Source organism: Bubalus bubalis, chromosome 15 (genome assembly GCF_019923935.1).
Source record: "Bubalus bubalis isolate 160015118507 breed Murrah chromosome 15, NDDB_SH_1, whole genome shotgun sequence".
NCBI classification, from domain to species: domain Eukaryota; kingdom Metazoa; phylum Chordata; class Mammalia; order Artiodactyla; family Bovidae; genus Bubalus; species Bubalus bubalis.
Genome location: NC_059171.1, coordinates 66246171 through 66262357, shown reverse-complemented (window position 1 = coordinate 66262357; position 16187 = coordinate 66246171). Strand labels below are relative to the sequence as shown.

Here is a 16187-nt window from a genome sequence, read left to right as displayed (position 1 = left end):
CTTGCACCATGAGGGATCTTCCGTTGTAGCACATGGGCTCTATAGCTGGGGCACATAGGCTCAGTAATTGCAGCACTCAGACTTAGTAGCTCCACAGCATATGGGATCTTAGTTCCCTGACCAGGCATCAAACCCATGTCCCCTGTATTGCAAGGTAGATTCTTAACCACTGGGCCACCAGAGAAGTCCCAACTCTACCCATCTTTAAATGCCGAGAGCAAACGCTGCCTCCTTCAAGCAGCCCTCCCTGATCCTTCACAACTGAACATGTTCCCTTTCTCTCCTAAAATCCCGCAATGCTTTGCTCACAACTTTCCCATCCCTACTGTCTTGAGAAGTTTTGGACATGTACAGTAGTTGGGACAAAAGAGGCTGTCATCCTCAATATTTTGTCTGATAAGTCAGTAGACTGCTGGCTGTTTACAACAGAACATTTTTCATTCTAAATGCAATTAAGATAAAAAAAAGTTCTACAGGAAGCTGGCAGAGCTGGGCCTGGGTCCAGAAGCCACAAAACTCCTGAAGAATCAGAACTAGTTTAACCTTTAACTCAGAAAAGAGAAAACTGAGGGTGTGAATGAAGGGTGATAGTAACTCAGGTGTCTTCCACTCTTGAAAATACTGCCATCTAAAAGCAGGTATAGGATCCCTTTGCAGTTCTCAAGCTGCAGGAAGAGAGATTTCAGCTTACTAAATGGATAATTTTTATAACAGAACTCTCCAGCAATGGAATGGGCCTCTCTAGAAGTAGTGACCTCCCCATCACTGGATATAATCAAGTAGTGTCTAAGAACCCCATGTCATATGTCATGGAAGTGGTGGAGAAGGATTCTTGTACTGGCTGGAAGTTGAACTACGTGGCCTCTGAGCTCCCTACTAACAATAAAATTCTATGAGATCCTTGATTCAAGGACAGTTTTCTACCTTCTTCTTCCAAGCTAGAGATACAGAGATAGGCAATACCAGCTTTGATCCTCTGCTAAAAATCCACTTGCCCCACAGACGGTCATGACCCTTGTCTATGATGCTGAATAAAACCTAGCTATTAACTGTTCCTCTGAACTCTACCCAGTCCCCTCAGAGCCTGCAATAAAGCTGATCCCACAAACAGGTGGTTGTCTGAGTGATGCAATGAGACAACATCTGGGCAATGTCCCAGGTCCCAAAATATCTTCTCACCACCTGTCAGCATGCCTGAAATTCACATGTGAAGAATGTTTGGCACCTGGTGACTTCTCATTCTTCAAGAGTCACATTCTTTAAGTACCCCCAAGCAAGATTCCACTATTACCTAAACCTTAATGCAGAACTTATGTATAATATAATATAATATAATATAGATTGAATGGGTGAAGAAGATAGGCAAGGAAGTCTTCAAGACTTCCCAAAGCCTAGAATCTCTTCCACCTCCATCACCATCACCACCAATGATATACTTACTGAGATTTTGATGATCTTGTCAAAAAGATGCAACTGGGGCCCAATGAAGTCGAAGACAAAGTACTGTAAAACAAAGTTCATTCTGCCTGTAAGAACTTTCATGTAAGAACTCTATTCTTCAATACTTCTAGTTCTGCATTGTTCTAATGAATTGCTGCAAGGTTCCCAAAGGCATAACTCTATCATCAATTAATTGACTTGTTTAATTTGTTTGATTTGTTTTCACTGAAACTTGTTTGTTTTCTTTTTTTTTCAAATAGAAAAAAAAAACACCAATTACATCTTTTCATAATACATACAGAAGCTTTCCTCTAAAATGGACATGAGAATTGGAATTATTGGATCATAGCTTGTGTGCATGTAAATTTTTAGTAGCTAGCATAATTTTTTTCCAAAGGTGCTAAAACATTTTACATTCCCACTGGCAGCATATGAAAATAGCCATTTCTCCATTCCCTTGCTAACTCTTGAATTGTCGGTTTTCTTATATATTCATTTTTATTGCTTATATATAATGATGACTGAAAATATATCTCATTGTGGTTTTAATTTAGGGTAAACTTGATTAAAATTTCATTTTCTTGGGATTTTTCAGCTTCAAACATCCTTGTGAAATTCCCAAGACTGACCAGGAAAATAATAAAAAGCAATTATGGGGAAGGAAGATTTCTAATTTGAAAAAAGTGATTGAATTTTAGAGTTGAAGAAAATATATAGACTAGTTTCCATATTCTACATATAAAGATTGAAGGTGAGAAAATTTAAAAGACACGCCTGGAGTCATATAGCTAGTTATTGCTGAACCAGGGACCAAAGTTGAGTTCCCCTAAAGTTATCATAAAAGGAATTCAAGTGCTAGATGTTTCACCATCGGAATTTTGTCAAGTTCCCGAAGTGAGGTAGGATGCTCCTCATGCAGAAAGCTGGAGTAGTGCTTTGTTACAGCCTGTGTGTTTTAAGGACTGAAGGTGGTAGCCGAGTCAGAACTGGGAAGTTGTTTCTTGGATTGTTTGGTATTTGAGCTGCAAGACGGAGGAATGACACCAAGACATTAGAGCGAACATGACAGCAGTGGGAAGGGAGAAGGGATCACTAACAGCTTGCTTTTAAAGGCAGAACAGAAAAGCCAAAACATGGAAGGAAAACCAAAGATGTCATCAAACACTAGAAATAAGAGACCTTCAAAATGGCAGTCCTGCAGTATCAATGAAAAGCTACATTAAGGTTATATTATGTTCAGTGTCTCCTGGTTAAGAGAACAGGAAGCTATGTATAACATTTCAGGAAATTTTTCATATATATGTTCAAACTTTTGAAGAGTTTTGGTGTTCAGAAAATCTTTTCTGTGCAAAACTCATTTACATGAAGTTCTTCATTCTCTGGTATATGAGCTGCTGCGGGTTCCTTTGGACCAGTAAATTAGTTCTAACATTTATTGCCTTCCACTGAGTTTCACATGTTTCAGACTCAACTGCCTCACAGAGGGTCCCTGGACCTCTGAAGCCACACACATTTTTCTAGCTGGGAAAGATTCCCCAGTCTCTACTAACTGATTCCTTCAACATCTGATGAACTTCAGGCTTGAAAATTAGAGTCCAAGTCTGTAACAAAGATTTTTAATTCAACTTTTGTTTTCACTTGATTTCCCAATGATTACATTTAGCCCAATGGAATGTCACTTAGATGCAAGACTTGTTTGCATAAAGCAAATACTTACTCTCATTAACAAGTCTGTAGAGTTTTGCAGTTTTAAATCACTTCCACACACTTTATTTCATATTGCATTCACGCTGAAAGATGTTATGGAGGTGGGGAGAAGAACAGGAAGGAGAACACTGCCACTTTAACTCATGGTAAAAGGCTCTAAGACAGGAGTGATAAAGAGGAAAGGAGTTAACAGCTCAAAGGTTCTGGAGGCGGGGAGTAGAACAGGAAGGAGACATTGCCACTTTTAACTAATAGTTAAAAGCCTTAAGGCAGGAATGATAAAGAGGAAAGGAGTTAGTTAACAGCTCAAATGGGATTTGGGAATTTTCTGTTGATTTTATTATGCATACTCCCCCGACTTCCTTTTCAATTTCCACTCTCATTAAAAAATTAATTAAGAGTTGACTGCACTTTTTGACAATTCATGGTGTTTAAGTGTCTGGGAGGAACAAGCACTCTTGCACACAGTTGGAATGTAAATCGTTACCTCTTTGGAGGGCAATGTGGTGATATCAAAATTTAAATGCATACACTCTTCACCCCAATTATGCCATTTAAATATCATTATAAGTAGTATCCAAAGGCTGAAAAAAATTTTAATATCCATCAATGAGAGACTGACTGGTTTAGTAAATTATAAAAAGTCCATGCAATGGAAAACTCTACAGCAAAGAAGGGAAAATAAGGTTGAACTAGATGTCTTGATACAGACTAATCTCCAGGATATATCATTTTGTGAAAAGCCCAAGGTCCAGGACAGTCTGTGTAGAACACTACTATTTGGCTACAATATTTGTTCACATTCTTATGCACACCTGGAATATTTCTGAAAAGATACACAAATGCCTGGTGAGAAAGTCTGCCTCCAGGGAGAAGGACTTAGAGATCAAAGACCAGGGGAAACATATATACTGTATATATTTTCTCATAAATCATTTTATACTTTTCACATCTTTGACAGTTTTTAAAAACTGTGTAATCTTTTTATTTAGAAATGAGAAATTAGTGTGTATAAACTTTGAAGATCTATGTCTCTCTTTGATGTTTTCCTTTACAGTTTTTATGCTGCTTAGAAAAATACCACTGCTTTACTTTCCAAATCAGTATGACTATGTCAAAATTAATAATTAAATTTTCAGTGTTTCTGCTCTGCAAATGAATGTTTATCTTCTTACTAGCCAACACATTTATTGAATATATACTCAGAACTTATGATGGATGAAGATGAGTTTATAAGAAATTGGTACAACCAATATGGAAAACAGTACGAAGGTTCCTCAAAAAATTAAAAACAGAACTACTATAGGATCCAGCAATTCTACTTCTGAGTGTTTATCTGAATAAAACACAAATTCGAAAGGATATGTGCCTCCCTGTGTTCAGTACTATTTATAATAGCCAAGATATGGAAGACACTTTGTCCATCAACAGATGAATGGATAAAGAAGATGTGATATATATACACAATGGAATATTTCTCAACCATAAAAAACAACAATGAAATACTGCCATTTGCAACAGCATGGACAGACCTGGAGGGTAACATTCTGAGCGAAAAAAATCAGACAGAGAAAGAGAAATACCAGATGATTTCACTTACATGTGAAATCTAAAAAACAAAACAAATCAGCTAACTAAACAGAAACAGACTCATGGATACAGAGAACTGATGGTTGCTAGAGGGGAGGGGTGTTGAGGGGATGATCGAAAGTGAGCAAGAGGTGTGAACTACCATTTATAAAGTAAATAAGCCATGGAGATGTAAATTAGAGCACAGAAAATATAGTCAAGAGTATTATAATAACTTTGTGTGGTGGCAGATGGTAACCAGATTTACCACGGTGATCATTTCATAATATATTAAAAAACTTCATTACTAAGTTGTAAGTAAGACAACTAAGACTATCTAAGACTAATATTGTAAGTCAGCTATACTCTAATAATATTTTTTAAGTAATAAGAAAATGGGTCTATTGAAAACAGCAACGAATTTAAAATCAGGAGGAAGTCCTTGCCTCGGACTGTCCATTGTCAAGTTGTGTTGGCAAGGAGGCTCAGCGAGCTTGCCTTGGGCTCAGATGAGGGATGGGAAGCAGTCAGCAGGAGCACAGGTTTTCTGTTTGGCTGAAGAATGCTGCCATGTGGTGAAGAGCATGTTGGTGGAGAGGAAGCTGGTGACCCCCATGACTTACTTCGTTGTAAAATGGGCTGTTGGTTCCCTCCTTCACTGTGCTTTGCTTCTTCTCATCCCCGACCTCGATGATCACAACCGGATCTATGTTCTCACCCACCAGCTGGCGGGCCTCCGTGATGGTTATGGCGATCTACAACACAAAGCAGCGTGCACACACTCGGCCTGGCTGCTCAGTCACACAGGAAGAGCTGGGGGAGGGCTTCCCTGGTGACTCAGTGGTAAAGAATCCGCCTGCCGCTGCAGGAGACACACGTTCGATCTCTGGTCTGGGGAGATTCCTGCCGAGGAGCAACTAAGCCCATGCACGGCAACTACTGAGCCTGTGCTCTAGAGCCTGGGAGCCACGACTACTGAAGCCCGTGGGACACAAGTACTGAAGCCCTTACACCCTAGAGCCCATGCTCCGCAGCAAGAGAAGTCACTACAGTGAAAGGCTCGTGCACCTCACCTAGAGAGTAGCCCCCGCTCACCACAACTAGAGAAAAGCCTGTACAGCAGCGAAGACCTAGCACAGGCAACAATAAATGAATAAATAAAAAAAGAAAAAGAGCTGGCGGAGGCTGGGTAGGAAGGACTCATCACTTACTTGGTAATTTTGGGATCTGACCTCCCCATCGTGGATCTTAGTCAACAGTTTTGATCTATTGAAAAAAAGTTTAACACATATGTTTCATTAAGTAAAAACCTACCTGTGGAATCTAGAAAAATGAACCTATTTCCAGGGCAGGAATAGAGATGCAGATGTAGAGAATGGAGGAATTGACTGAGCAACTTCACTTTCTTTAGAGTTACGTGGTGGCTCAGATGGTAAAGAGTTTGCCTGCAACGCAGGAGACCTGAGTTCGATCCCTGGGTCGGGAAGATTCCCTGAAGGAAATGGCAACCCACTCCAGTATTCTTGCCTGGAGAATCCCATGGATGGAGGAACCTGGTGGGCTACAGTCCATAGGGTCGCAAAGAGTCAGACAGGACTGAGCGACTTCACCTTCACTCTCACAGGGATGGGGTAGGGAGGGTGGGACAAACTGAGAGTAGCACTAACATAGGTACCATGTGCGCAAGAGCTAGTGGGAGCTGCTGCATAGCACAGGGCGCTCAGGTTCCTGCTCGGCGATGACCTAGTGGGGTGGGGGAGGGGGCCCCAAAGGGAAGGACATATGCATACACAGGGCTGATTCACTTCATTGCACAGCAGAAACTAATACACAGTTGTAAAACAATTATACTGCAAAAAAACACACAAATATTTCTTCAAAAAAATGTAATTACTATTCTCTAAAAAAATAAATAAAAGAACCTACCTTAAATCCATAAGCCATGCTAATATTTTTCCAGGTATTTCTAAGTGCTTTTATTTATACTAGATATCCTCTCCCCATCTCTGGAGTAGATAAGTGTAAATGGACACATAACTTAACCTCTCTATGACTCAGTTTTCCCATCTTAAAAAATGGAGCTAATAATAACCCATATACATGGAGTGTATACAATTAAAAGATGTAACATATAAAGATTTAAATTAGCATATGGCAAGATTAAATGTCAACTCTTATTGTGAGTATGATTATCAGTAAAATTTATTTCTTATTTTACAGAACAAGAAGCTGAGATGCCCCAGCAAATCAGTGGCAGACCTGAGTCTAAATAAGAATCTTCTTTATCTGCTGTCTGGTCCTATCCCGATGACCACTTTGCCATTTCTCATCTATACAGCAATTCTGGGTTTCATGATTGCTTTTAGGAAAAAAAAAAAAAAGGGGGGGTTTAAAAAAAAATAAAAAAGAAAGAAAATTGGAAGGAACAACCAGCCATCTTAGTGAGATTTCACTTTCAGGGGACTTCATTTGTCTGGACTGTCATGAATAATTGAAAACAGATGTGCAATACCTGGGCATTTAGAGATTGGATAATAATAGAAAGATATGAAGAATCCCTGTTGTCACAGAAGCACAATGGGTGGGGAAAAATACAGCTCGAATTTCTATAGAATTTTATTCTCTTGCCTTCTAGAAACACTGCATCTGATTTCATTCTATTTCTGCTGATTGTAACTGACTCTAGCAGAGAATAAACTAGTAAGAATCTCAAGGCTTTGGAGTCAGACTGATCTGAATTAGAATATCTGTTTTCCCCAGTTTTGTGACATTAACCTTAATTTCTTCATCTAAAAATAGAAATAATTTCTACTGCATAGGGTTGCTCTATGGATTAAAAGAAATATTGCATGTAAGAAAAGATAGATATCAAAGAGTACCTGTTCTTTAATAAAATGGCAAACCTGTACTGAGCATTTACTATGTGAAAACTCTGTGCTAGTCAGGGAGAAAACATGAAGAAGCCATCATCTTGGTCCTTGCAGAGCTAGCAATCTATCCAAGGGAGAGAGGACCAGAATATATATAGAGAACTATTAAGTACAAAATGTGTCATAGGGAAAGAACGTAACAGAAGTTCAGAGAGGAGAAATATTCGTGAGAGCCAAACTAAGCAGTAAAGAAGTCACTACAGAGGTAAAGTTTGAATTGAGCACTGGTGGATGGGTAGAATTTTAATTGATGGCAAATCCACTGACCAAGGAGAAAGGAAAAGGCTAGTACTTCTCTTTCACCTGCCTTTCTCCACCAATGCAGTACTATTATCCTAGTAAGATAAGTGTCAAAGATCCATTAAAGGATATTAAAAATAATTGAAATCCTGATTCTGGAGTTTGAGGGTGGTAGGTGTCAAGGTGCAGTGTAGGGGGGAAGAAGATACTACAGTGAGTATGAGCATACAAATTTCATGCCTTCTTATAAGAGTCAGTCTCTGGGCTATCACCTTTTCTGATTTCCATCTCTCTCTGCCCCCCTACCCCACCCTTACATATACTGTGCATCCTGTCACAGCCCAGTAATAACAACTCAGGATCTTCCTGCCACTCAGGGAAGCACTAATTTGCTCTACTGATAGTAATAATCCTGAGTGGAAAAGGAAAGGATGGCATGAGGAGTTATCATAAATAAGAAATGGACACAAACAAATCAAAGGGCATCTAGCCCCAATTATTGGCTTCCCCATATCCAGACTGTTTACTCTGGAAATTGTAGTCTGCTCTTGCTGTGACATGGGCTGGACTTGTGACTTGCACTGGCCAACAGAATGCAGCAGAAGTGACTTTTGCCAATTTCAAGCCGAGGTTCAAGAGATCTTGTGTACACTTCCACTGTTTCTTTCAGAACTCTGGCATTAGCCCCACTGGAAAAAGTTTGGGGGGAATTCCCTGGTGGTCCAGTGGTTAGGACTCCCCACTTTCCCTGCAGGGGCTGTGGGTTCAGTACCTGGTCAGGGAATTAATATCCCACAAACTGTGTGGCCAAAAAAAAAAAAAAAAAAAAAAAAAAGCCTAGCTTGCTAGAGGATGCAATACTATAGTCAGAAAAGCCCCATAGCCCCAGTTAAAGAAATCCTAGGCCAGCGCTCAACGGACCAACCCTCAAACTAAAATCAACAGAGCTGCCAAATGATGAGAGAAACATGAGTGATGTACCTGTGACAATCTGGAACCAGTAAAAACTAACCAACTAACCCGTAGACTCATGAGCAATAATGAATTCTTACATTAAGCCTTGGGGTTATTTGTTACACACCTACAGCTAACTGAAAGAGCAGATTGCATGCAGAAGGTCAGTTTGTTCTGACTTTTTGTTGGGTAGGAAAAGAACCACTTTCTCATTTGGGACAAACACAAAGCTAAGACATCTAGCATCTCGATGACTTACAGAACAGGTGAGGGACAGCTCCTGATTCTGTCTCCTGCTGCTGTTGTCATTCCTGAACAATGAGGGACATGAAGATTTAAAACTAGAAGCTGGAAGAGCCAGGGCCCTGGCCAGCACTGCCATAGAGAAAGTGAAGGGGACACAGCACGCTGTCTTCCTGCCTCAGACCTTCAGCTCCTTGTACACAGGGACTGGTGTTATTCTCCCAGAGCCTGCAGGGTACCTGGCACAAGGGAGGTGCTCAGTAGGTGTAGGCTGCTTGCCTGTGCCAACACTGTACCTTCTCTTTGGAGGAGATGAGGGGACAGGAGTGATGGAAGTATTGTCGGAAATCAAATCTCCTCCCAGGCCTTCCTGGTGAGAAGTTCCCTCCTGTGGTGTTTCTGCTTCAGCTTGATCATCTAGAGAAGCAAACAAAGAGAACGGTCTATTAAATATGCCACACCGTGGTGATCTGAGCCTCGACTCTGTGTCCAGCGCTATGCCAGTCACCACAAACACACAAGGAGATCAGAAGACAGTCCTTGACCTCATGGACCTTAACATTTTATTGGCAGAAAGGCCAGACACATGTTATGCATCTTCTGTTTTCAAAAAAAGGGTAGATTTGTATGCTGGTGTTGTGGGGTTATGGCTTATAAATTTAAAGATGCGCTCTCAAGTCACAACCTTGCCACATTTAGACTTTAGACAACTAACTTATTACCTCTGCGTCTCATTAGCAAAATGTCATGTGCATAAAAATTACCTGTGAAGCTGTTAAAATGCAGATTCTGATTCAGTAGGTCCAGGGTAGGGCCCAAGACTCTCCATTTCTAAAAGCAAGGTCCCTGGTGAGGTCATTCCTGCTGTCTGAGGGCTAGTTTTGAGTAACAAGGTGCAATAGCTTGAATAATGTTCCCCAAAGAGATCAGATCTCGGTCCATTTTCATATATGTAATTTTGTACAGAACCTCAATATACAACACAAGTCTGTTGACACCAAGCTGTTCTATGTGCCATGAGGTAGAATGTAGGGCAGTGACCTTCTTCCAGCCTCACCATCACCCTCTTCAGCAACCCCTGAAGCCATTTCTTAGAACCCTGGGCTCTCTGGGAAACTGGTAAGCTTCTAAACCCCTTCCAGCTTTGATATATATTGATTCTCTGATTTGAATTAGTGAACCAACAAAACAGAACTGAGTCAGAAGACAGAATAACGCAGCCCATGCTGCCACAGAGGCTCATGGACACAGACCTCATAGGTGTCCAGTAGTTATAGAAAGGATGACTGAGCCCATGCTGCCTGCTCTGACTCTTCTGTCACTTGGGAAACAAAAGTCCAGCCTGCAGAGACCCTAGAGTAATGCCAGTACCCAACTGTGCGACATGAAGTGTGAAGATAAACTTTATTGCTCCCCGTCTTGACCACAGGGCCTCAGGAATGAGGAGCAACTGTTACAGAGTCAGGTTTCCAGTGAACATTCTTAGGAAACTTACACATGCCAGAATCTGGGCTATGTTAGATGTGCAAGATGGAGAAATTAACAAAACATGGACCCCTCTCTGTAGGGGTTTATATGCAGGAAGGTGAGACCGACCTGGAGGTGGGAAGGCAGTCAGCCGAAGCTTCATCCATAGCCAACATTCATTCACTCACTCATTCATTCACTCACTCAGTCATCCATTCATTCACTCACTCACTCATTCATTCACTCACTCACTCATCCATTCATTCACTCACTCATTCATTCATTCACTCACTCATTCATTCAGTCACTCACTCATTCATTCAGTCACTGAAATACTGTGTCCTACCAATCAAGTAACGAAGCAGCATCCACTGTAACCTTCTTTGAAAAAAAAAAAACAAAAGATTATGTTTCTCTTTTGAAAACCCCTCTTTTGAAAAATTGCACTTAGAATATGTCTGAAGTCCGCCGCTGCTGCTGCTGCTAAGTCACTTCAGTCATGTCCGACTCTGTGTGACCCCATAGATGGCAGCCCACCAGGCTCCCCCGTCCCTGGGATTCTCCAGGCAAGAATACTGGAGTGGGTTGCCATTTCTTTCTCCAATGCGTGAAAGTGAAAAATGAAAGGGAAGTCTCTCAGTTGTGTCCGACTCTTCGCGACCCCATGGACTGCAGCCTACCAGGCTCCTCCGCCCATAGGATTTTCCAGGCTAGAGTACTGGAATGGGTTGCCATTGACTCTAATTCCCTACCTACCTGACTGCCATCTCCTCCTGGCCCACCTGCTCCTCTGGTCCTGCCCTCATTGCTTTCTAGTTACTCATTCCCATCCCTTCTAACAAGCCACCTCCTGCTTGGAGTTTTTCTTCACAGGCTGCTCCACCTGAGTTGCTCTCACTGCCCTGGCGGGCTCCCACTCATCCTCGATGTTGTAATTTAAATATTTTCCCTGCCAGTGGAGCCCCTCTCGAACCACACTAAAAGAAATCCTCCAATAGACTCCGCTTAAGGGCATGGTCTGTTTTCTTTCCAGCACTTTTCTCCACTTGTAATACAGTTTTCTCATCAGGGCCCCCATGGATAACAGATGGCCCAACCAGGACAGGATGTTCTGAGGACTTTTTACAAAGGTGTGGGTGTAGAAAAACCACAAAGGGTTGTAGAGCTATCTGGAGCTCACAGCAGCCAAGCTGATACCACTTGGAGACCCTCCAGATGAGGAGAGAGAATAGTTACTAGAACCTGAGAAGAGAGGAGGTCGGGTCCCATGGGCTTCCCTAGAAGGGGGGACGACCATCCTCCAGTTGGGGGACACGTCCTGACCTCCCTCTCCCAGACCTCGTGCTGGGGTGCACCACTGGGGAAGCGACCTGGGTGGTGCATCCAGTGGGGTCAGCCTCCTAGGACAGAGAACAGATGAACAAGGGTGGAGAATAGATCTGGAGGGACAAACGGAAGTGTCCCCTACAGGACTGTCCTCCCTCTAACCTATCCAGTGTCACCATTGTATACCCAGAATCTGGCACAACACCCAACACTTAGAAGACATGTCATTAAAATGTGTTGAATGAATGATGATCGTGGAAGGTACCCAACAACTACTCATTGGGTAACTAATTAATGGGTACGTGCTTATGTTACAAGCTCAGTTGTGTCCCAGCTCTTTGAGACCCCATGGATTGTAGCCTGCCAGGCTCCTCTCTCCATGGGATTTCACAGGCAAGAGTACTGGAGAGGGTAGTCATTTCCTCTTCCAGGGGATCTTCTGACCTGGGGATCAGATTCACGTCTCTTATGTCTCCTCCATTGGCAGGCAGGTTCTTTACCACTGAGCCACCTGGGAAGCCCTAATGATGGATGGGTCAAGATAACTGGTATTTTACAAAATTAAGGCATAGCCATTAGGTCTCAAAATACACAGATGTAAGAGCCACAGACTTTGAGAATCTCTAAACGTTTCACCCAGAGAAGCCCTAACTTCCCCAGTCATGCCAAGAAGGAAAGATCAACTTGTACTCAGTTCCATAGACTCTGTTTTGTCGATCTGCAGGGTGAGGCCCTGGTCAGCAGGATGGACACTATTTACTTTCCAGGAGAGGCCTGATTCCTCTTTGCCCTGTTTGCTTTGTGGGCTGAAGACTCTAATTAGAATGAGCCATGGGAACCAGGTCCTCTGAAATGCCTGTGGTCAGCTGTCCTAAATCTCCACCAGCTTATTCTTTCCCTGCTGCACAGTCAGTGAGGGCTCCTCACTGGAGGCTGACCCGCGGGGTAGGAAAGCCTGGGCTCTGGTGTAAGACGGACCCAGCCTCAGAAGCCAGTTTCTCCATCTATTGGTTGTGTAACCTTGAGCAAGCACTTACCCTCTCTGAACCTCTTCTAAAACAGAGGCAAAAGAATCTACATTTCAGAGTCATGAATAATGTATGTCAAATCAAAAGCAGAAGGGGCTTATTCAGTGTGTCAGAGATATTATTTTTCATAAGGTCCTTGAAGAAAGGAACTGTTTGTTTTTCAGCCTTGTACCTCCAGGACTACTGCAGGGTCCACTTAGGGTTGTAATTTCAAGGATATCAAGAAGGACCCTAGAGTCTTTTCTACCCACTCCCTGATACCTTCTATTTCACCCAATAGGCAAGTACTTCTCTTGAGCTTTAAACCTTGTCTCCACTTAAAATGTGATGCCTCTCCTGTCCCATCCAAGGATGACTTAATCATTATTATTATTATTAGCACTTCAGTATGATGAATTCCCATATTTTTCTTTAGTAAGATTGGGTTTTACATGGGAGTGAGGAGTGGAGTTGGGCTTGGGGAGGGCAGAGATAAGGCTACAGGGCACCTACAGGACACAGCAGTGAAGGGTAAACGGTGGATCCCTCCAAGGAGACAAGGAGGGTGAAAATAAAAGAGACCCATTTTGGTTTAGAAACGGTCCAGAAAGCTGGCTTTGGACTGGCTGTTGTCAGGGCGACCCAGCAAAAGTCTCCAGGCATCACCCCAGACCTGTCCACTGGAAGCAGTTGATCCTCTTTGATTCAATACACTTGACTGTCTCCCTGATTCGGGGCCTGGCCTCCACCACCACAGGTCACCTTGTAACTTGGGATTTTCTGCTTTTGGAAAAGGAAGTAGCCCATTCTAAGTGTAGAATATCTGAGAGTCTGGATTTGCATCCCAATGCCGTTGCTTCCTGGCTCTGTGCCGCCCCACCCCCCGGCCCCCTCACGGCCGGCTTCAAGGGTCTGGGCAGCCGGCTGAGCCCTGTGATTAGAAGGATTTCGCTGTCCTTGGCTTAGTGCTCTGCAGTCACCATCCAGCTATTCTTAATGAGTTCTTGACAATGGCTTTGCATTTTGGTTTTTCCACTGAGCCCTGCAATCCTGCAGCTGGTCTTTTCCACACTTCAAGTCCTCTCACTGCATCTCTGTGACCTCATTTGTGAAACTGGGATGACTGCACCTTCTGGCAGGATGATGGAGGGGTTAAATGAGTCCGTGGATGGAAAGCCTCCCCCAGAGCAGCTGCTGCCCTCCCGCTGATTTTCATCATCTCACTTGCTTTCCCCATGACCCCCACGGTCAGCTGAGCCCACACTCCAAACACTTATCAAAGGGAGAAGCTGGGACTTGGAGGTGCTGAGTGGTTTATCCTGGGGCACAGAGCAAATCCGAACAGAGCTGGGAGCCTGAGCTCTTCTGTCACTGCCTCCTTGTGGGGGCCTTTCATGGCCCAGCAGGTGTCCACCCACCCACCCGGCTCAGCGACCAGATGACCCAGCACCGATGGGGATGGCCGTGGGTGCACACTTGGGGTTGGCAGGGTTCGAAGACCCAGACACAGTTCCCACCTCACTCCCACGGAGAGTGAACTCCCTTCTCAGCCAAGTAGGGGTCAGTCAACTCTGGAGACCCGCAGGCCCCAGGGTAGTAGTCCCTCCCGAAATCCCAAAAGCCTCACCTTGGGCACCTTTGTTGGCTAGGATTAACCCCTTCTCTGCATTCTTCTTCTTCTTCTTCAGCTTTAGCCCAAACATCCCTTTTCTGGGGGGAAAAAAAGAAGAAGAAAAACTAAAAAATACAATAATAGTAACTTTGGCTCATTCAGACACGTTAAGAGAAAATACACACACACACACACACTCTGAGTTTTTCTGGAAGCTGACCATCCTCCTCATCCACACTGGAAGGGCATCAAAAGACAAGTGTCAAGGGAATTCCCAGTGGTTCAGTGGTTAAGACTCAGCACTGTCACTACCGGGGCCCAGGTTCGATCCTTGGTTGGGGAACTAAGATCCAACAAGCTGGGCAGCACAACCAAAAAAATAAAACCCACAAGTGTCAGGATGACCCAACACATTCTCCAGATCGGTCTGCTTTTGCAGAAACCACGAAATACCACCTGAACAGAAATCATAAGATCCACCCAGAACCATAGTTAAAAGACAGCACTAGCTGTTTTTACCTTCATTTCTCTTTTCTCACCTATGCCAGGCACTCAAAACAAATGATATCATTTAATCAACACAGCAACCCTCTCCTACCCATCTTACAGATGAACAACCAAGGCTCAGAGAGAGTAGATAATGTTTCCAAGGTCACACAGCCCCTAAGTATCAGAGCTACCCCTGGAGCCGGGTCTGCTTGATTTCACAGCCCAGACTCTAACCACTGAGAAGCCTGAGCCTGCTGATTCCCCTGAGCAGAATAAATCACCCTCTCCACAGCCAAGCTCTCAGACCATCTCCAAGGACGAGCAGCCCTGGGATTTATTGAGGTCACGGCACAAGTACACAGCTCAGCTGACATATGGTATATGCCCAAAATGTCAGCCACTATCATCATTATTATTAGCCAAGAGCAGGAATCCAGTTGGGGGCCTCCTTCTCAACTCAGGGCTTCCCTAGTGGCTCAGCCAGTAAAGAATCTTCCTGCAATGAGGGAGACTCGGGTTCAATCCCTGGGTCAGGAAGATCCCCTGGAGAAGTGAATGGCTACCCACTCTAGTATCCTTGCCTAAGAATTCCATGGAGAGAGGAGTCTGACAGGCTGCTACAGTCCATGGGGTCACAAAGAGTCAGACACGACTAAGTGACTAACACTTTCACTTTTCTCAGCCCAGGAAAGGGCCCAGTCTGCTGTCTACAGCTGATATCAGGAGCATCGCTGGCTTCCTGAGAGAACCCCTCTCTGGAGCTGCGTGGAAGGGTGGCAAGTCAGAAAAAGTCCTGGCCTTGCATCAGGCAGCCTGATGGGGTGGCCCATAGAAGAGGGAAGAAGAGGAACAGGGACAGAAGGGAGGAGAGAGCAGCAAAGCTCAGACCCTTTCAGGGAGCATCCTGCAGTCCTGGAGCAACACAGGACAGTGAAGGAACCAAGGAAGCTTTCCCTTTCACTGACATATTTTGGACTCACGAGGGGGTGAACTGCAGTAGCCAACTTTAGGGCCTCCACAGCCAGACTCCCTGGGTTCTAAACCCATCTCTGCCTCCTTGAACAGGTCACTTAACCTCTCTATACTCCTGAGTCCTCATGTGTAAATGAGATAACAAACGTAAAGCATTTAGCCCAGTACCTGGAACATACTAGTTGCTCAATAAATGTTAGTTATTCTCATTATTTGAAATGATAAAATTAA

At 43.5% G+C, this 16187-nt stretch overlaps 1 protein-coding gene across 2 annotated transcripts in view; it reads right to left on the bottom strand.

The window, feature by feature from the left end:
- The window catches only part of FER1L6 (fer-1 like family member 6), a 175548-nt gene that overhangs the window by 119269 nt on the left and 40092 nt on the right, over positions 1-16187 (bottom strand). For both annotated transcript variants that reach the window (XM_044928802.2, XM_025265468.3), the window contains 5 exons: positions 14511-14593; positions 9380-9500; positions 5928-5982; positions 5340-5471; positions 1441-1503 (listed from right to left, as the gene is read on the bottom strand). In XM_044928802.2, the coding sequence (XP_044784737.2) occupies positions 1441-1503; positions 5340-5471; positions 5928-5982; positions 9380-9500; positions 14511-14593 (454 nt within the window). The remainder of the gene's footprint in view (positions 1-1440; positions 1504-5339; positions 5472-5927; positions 5983-9379; positions 9501-14510; positions 14594-16187) is intronic.